The sequence below is a fragment of the Polistes canadensis genome, unplaced genomic scaffold, assembly GCF_001313835.1.
Source record: "Polistes canadensis isolate GaletaPanama2010 unplaced genomic scaffold, ASM131383v1 scaffold_1150, whole genome shotgun sequence".
In the NCBI taxonomy this organism is placed as follows: Eukaryota; Metazoa; Arthropoda; class Insecta; order Hymenoptera; family Vespidae; genus Polistes; species Polistes canadensis.
The window spans coordinates 4,552-9,530 of NW_014570696.1; the positions used below are offsets into that span (position 1 = coordinate 4,552).

Here is a 4,979-nt window from a genome sequence, read left to right on the forward strand (position 1 = left end):
TTTATTTATCAAATCTGGTTCTATTTAAATAATAATAATTATCATATAAAATCCTTTTTATTTTAAATTAAATTACTTAACTTATAAAATCTCTTCTTTATTGAAAGAAAGTACCTAATTCATTAAATCTCTTATCATTTAAATGAAATTACTTAACTCATTAAATTTCTTGCTATTTAAAAAAAAAAACTAAATAAATTAAAATTTTTTTTATTTGAATTAAAGTTCTCAACTTATGAAATCTCTTTTTATTTAAAAGAATGTACTTTACGCATTAAAACTTTTTCTATTAAAATAAAAGTACTAAACGCATTAAATCCCTTTCTGTTTAAGTAAAAGTACTTAAACTATCAAATCTTTTTCTTTTTGAATAAAAGTACTTACCTTATTAAATCTCTTTTTATTTGAAATATATAGTACTTAACTAAACAAAATCTCAATAATTTAGAAAAAAAGTATTCAAAATATTGAGATGTCCCCGCAGTTAAATGAGTAAAAGACGAGTGACCCCACAAATTTTTTCCCTATTTTCGGTCAGTCCGTAAAGCCTGTAATCTACCAGGGATCTGGGCTAGAAGAGCCAACACCTGCAATTTTAAAGGTATGATGAGGTATACTTACCTTTGAAGAATTATTAACACGTATTCTTGTCTAATTTTGTAGATTAAACAGTCGCAGGATTTCAGTGTAATATGGGTTTTTTGCTGTTAAGATAAGGTTACTTAATATACTGGTAAAACTAGAGTATATTCTTCAAAGTTACTCAAATAATTACACGAGGATAAATTAACAAAAATAATGTAGAAGTCCGTCTTCCAAGCCAATAAAACAAAAGAGTATTTTTAAAAAGACTGCTCTCGTTTCTAGCGTATAATGAAGAATAATCTAGAAAAGTAGTCTTAGGCCGTTTTGRAAGAGAAAGTTTCTTGTACAAAAAACGCGTGAATACCTATTATTAGAACAGAGGTTATTAATGAAATTAATTCTCGCGAATGAGTCATTTCGTTGTTTTCGGTAGATCGTAAACGAGGAATACCGTGAATCACAAGCCCAGCATGGCTGAGTGGGAGGTACCCCCACTCGCGTCGAAATGCCCTCTTTACTACCGACCATCACTCATTCGTGAGAGAGGAATAGTAATTGTTACATTAACCAAATGTTTACTAACACAAGTCGGTAATGTAGGTAAGGCAGGTTACCCTATGAACGACAATTGACACATGTATATACTAATATCACATGCTAACAAAATATTAACCATCGATGGTCGTTTATAAGAGTGCTTATAATGTAAGTAACAAAAATTTAAATTATTTTTTTTTTCGTATAGTATTACAGGAAGATAAATCCCAACTATTAGATATTATTTATAAAATGATTTACATTGGATAACACGCCCTGCCATACAAGGTCGAAACTAGGACAGGACACCTCCCCATTTAAAGGAGAAGCACGAAAGAGTCCACTATTGAGTGCTTCGTAAAGCATCAACCCTATTGAAGACTTCCTGTACTTAAGCAAAACTTCACCATTGTTAAAATCTTCGGCAAGACCATTAGGCATTGGACAAATTATCATGTAAAAACGGTTATGTTTATTTGGTGATTTCGACAAACACATCTAATTAGATTGTTCTGCAATAGTTTATCTGTATAATACGACAGGATCAGACTTTTTAATTGGTATACAGGCGTGATCTTCTTTAAGATCTTTCGAACAGATTTCAAGGTGAAGTTCAACAGCACCAGCAATAATGTGCTCTCAAGATTCTTAGATGTTACATTACACCATAGAATCCGACTTAGCAAGACGTCTCAAACCTTTAACCAATTTTGGCAAATCTGCAGGATTCTTGGGTTCAACTGCTACACGTACCACATGGAGAAACCGAAAATTTCATAACTTTTATATTATGTACATCCTTAAACGTAGTAATGGTACCAGTTTTGACCAAGAATTGATCAACACCGACAAGTCCACAAATTTTACCAGAAGGTACATCTTCAGTTGCATCAACGTAACGACCCATCATCAAGATAGTACGTTGAATAGCATTTTCATACAAATCCTCTTTCTTTCTGGGTTAGAAATTCGGTCTAATCATACGGGCCTTCATACCAGTACACACTTTACCAGGAAATACACGTCCAAAGGCATCTGTCATTCGTTCCCACCGATCCAGCTAAAGTGATGTTCCGGTAATCCGTTGTATTAACCTTAAGGCCACTAGCTTGCGTGAAAGAGTTAAAAGCGAACATCCCTGTGTTTATTACAGATCGCAGTAGTAAATTGTTCGATCTATCTTAATTCGGCACTGGTAAATTGTTGTTTCACTATGGTCTTCTAACTGCAACATGCTGAACGTATGTGGTTGTCTTTGTCGGCGTTAGTATGGGGAAGTTGCAATCCCCTGTACAAAGGAGCGAAACAGTGATAATGTTAGCAGCTGCTCCTCCGCAGTCATATCCAAGTAGTGCGGTCGTCGAACAGGTAAATGCGGYTACGAAGATTGTGATTTGTACGTACATATCTCTTTGAAACCAATGTTGATTCAATATAAATTTTAATAAACTTTATTTTRATGCGAACTAATAGAAACTCATCTTAAGCTTGTTTAGCGTATCATTGCATGATCGATGATAGCGTTAAGTAACTCCAATGAGCCCTTCTTATAACAAAAAACGAATAGTAACAAATTGTATTATGTTGCGTAACTCATTACGACATTTCCGTAAAAGCTGCCGTAGTTTAGCACGGTTTAACTTTATTTTAATAACAAAAACGATTTTTTTTAAAAAGTAAATTTACAAGTTTGAATCGTTTATGAAGTTCGAGAGAAATTAGGAGCTTGACAAATTTATAAAGTTACGAGGTTACCCACTAGGTATTAATAAAAAAAATTACAAATAATAAAATATGAGTTTCAAAGGGAAATTAAAGACTGTTAATAAATTTGATGAACAATTTGGTATGACCTTGTTGAAAGTTTTGTCTTTTACTGGGAACTTCCTCAGCAACTACAAATTTTTTAATTATGACTTGCTAAAAAAATATATAAACATTACAATAAATAAACTCTAATTTTTTTTTTTACCTTGATCACTTAGTTCACGCTTTAATACATATTATTTTATTTTCAAAGTCATACATTACACTAAAACTTAACATATTATAGTTTAATTAATACTAAAAACACCTTATCTCGTAACACGTAATCATATACTGAATTCTATCTAGACTAGTGTTTGATAATCTAGGTATCTTCCGTATTATGATGTCCTCTATCAGTGTGTCCTGTTATGATAATTAGATTTTAAAATTTCGTTATAGATGTTGTTTAGATTATTCGTGTCTGTTCTGTAGTTAACTGTATTATTATATGTTATATGGTACATTTCGCTTATGTTTCTTTTGTACCAATTGTCTTCTCTATCTAAAATGTCTGTCTCTTTAAATTTGAACTTGTGTCCTGTTTTAAAATGGTGCTCGGCTAACGCCTTGTTTTCTCCATCAAGAATTCATTTGAGTTTGCGGACTTTATAAGAGAAATAAAATTACCAGAAGGATACATACTTGTATCATTGGATGTAATCTCCTTTTTTACAAACATTCCAAAAGAACTGGTATTAAAAACAATTAATGAAGATTGGAAAGAACTTGGAAAATTCATAAAAGTCCCGAAGAATATCTTGTTGAAACTAATACAATTTTGTTTTGAATCGAGCTACTTCCAGATCATCGGGTCTATCTACCAACAAATGGATGGCGCTAGCATGGGTAATCCAGCGAGTCCAGTGCTAGCCAATCTAGTGATGAATTATATCCTAAAAAATATGGAAGGCATGTTACCCTTTCCAGTTCCTTTCCTGAAGGTTTATGTTGATGACGTTGTCACAGCAATACCTAAGGATAGAATGGACCAAACACTTAAGACCTTTAATAGTGTCAATAATAAGATCCAATTCACAATGGCAGTAGAAAATAATAGAACCTTACCCTTCCTAGATATGAATATTATAAGAAACGAAGACGGTTCCATTGTAATGATCTGGTATGCGAAACCTACAAGCTCTGGTAGATGTATAAATTATAATTAGAATCATCCAATGAGCTAAAAAATTGGGGTCATTAAAGGTTTATTATCTAGAGCATTGACGTTAAGTAGTAAGAAATTTTATATAGAAAATAAGAAAAGAATAGAACTAATCTTAAAGAATACCAATTACGAGTCTCATACACATGGTGTTTAGTAAGTTTAAAATAGATAGAGATCAGAAATAAGTAAAAGAATTGAATAACAAAAAAATTATTAAGTTTCCGTTTATCAAACCTTTGTCGAATAAAATAAAAAAATGTTTCAGAAATACTAATGTAAAACTAGTTTTTTATAACTTAGTTAAAATAAATTCAATATTCACAAAACTAAAAGACAAGGTTGATAAACTAAAACAATCGAACCTTGTTTACAAAATACCATGTGAATGTGACAAATGCTACATAGGACAAACTAACCAAAAATTAAAAAAAAGATTAGAACAACATAAGAATGATTGTAAACCTACAAATGCTCAAAAGAATAATACTACTGTGTTTGCCGAGCACCATTTTAAAACAGGACACAAGTTCAAATTTGAAGAGACAGCCATTTTAGACAGAGAAGACAACTGGTACAAAAGGAATATAAGCGAAATGTACCATATAACAAACAACAATACAGTCAACTACAGGACAGATACGAATATTCTAAGCAACATATATATCGAAATATTAAAATTTAAATATCATAATAAGAGACATTGATAGAAAACATCATAATATGGATGATACCTAGATTATTAAACACTAATCTAGATAGAATTCAGTTTATGATTACATCTGACGAAGTTAGGTTGTTTAGGAATAATTAATTTATTATAATGTACGACTCTAAAATAATATGTATTGACGCGTGAACTAGGTGATCGAGGTAAAAAATTTAA

General features: G+C 31.4%; 1 protein-coding gene across 1 annotated transcript; it reads left to right on the plus strand.

Annotated features, from left to right (window-relative positions):
• Positions 1–2,391: 2,391 nt before the first annotated feature.
• Positions 2,392–4,667, plus strand: LOC106792889 (the record flags this gene model as incomplete). Its single annotated transcript, XM_014759422.1, has 3 exons — positions 2,392–2,490; positions 3,735–4,074; positions 4,430–4,667. Coding segments are annotated over exons 1-3 (677 nt in total), but the record flags the coding sequence as incomplete, so codon positions are not given.
• Between the last annotated feature and the right edge of the window lie 312 nt (positions 4,668–4,979).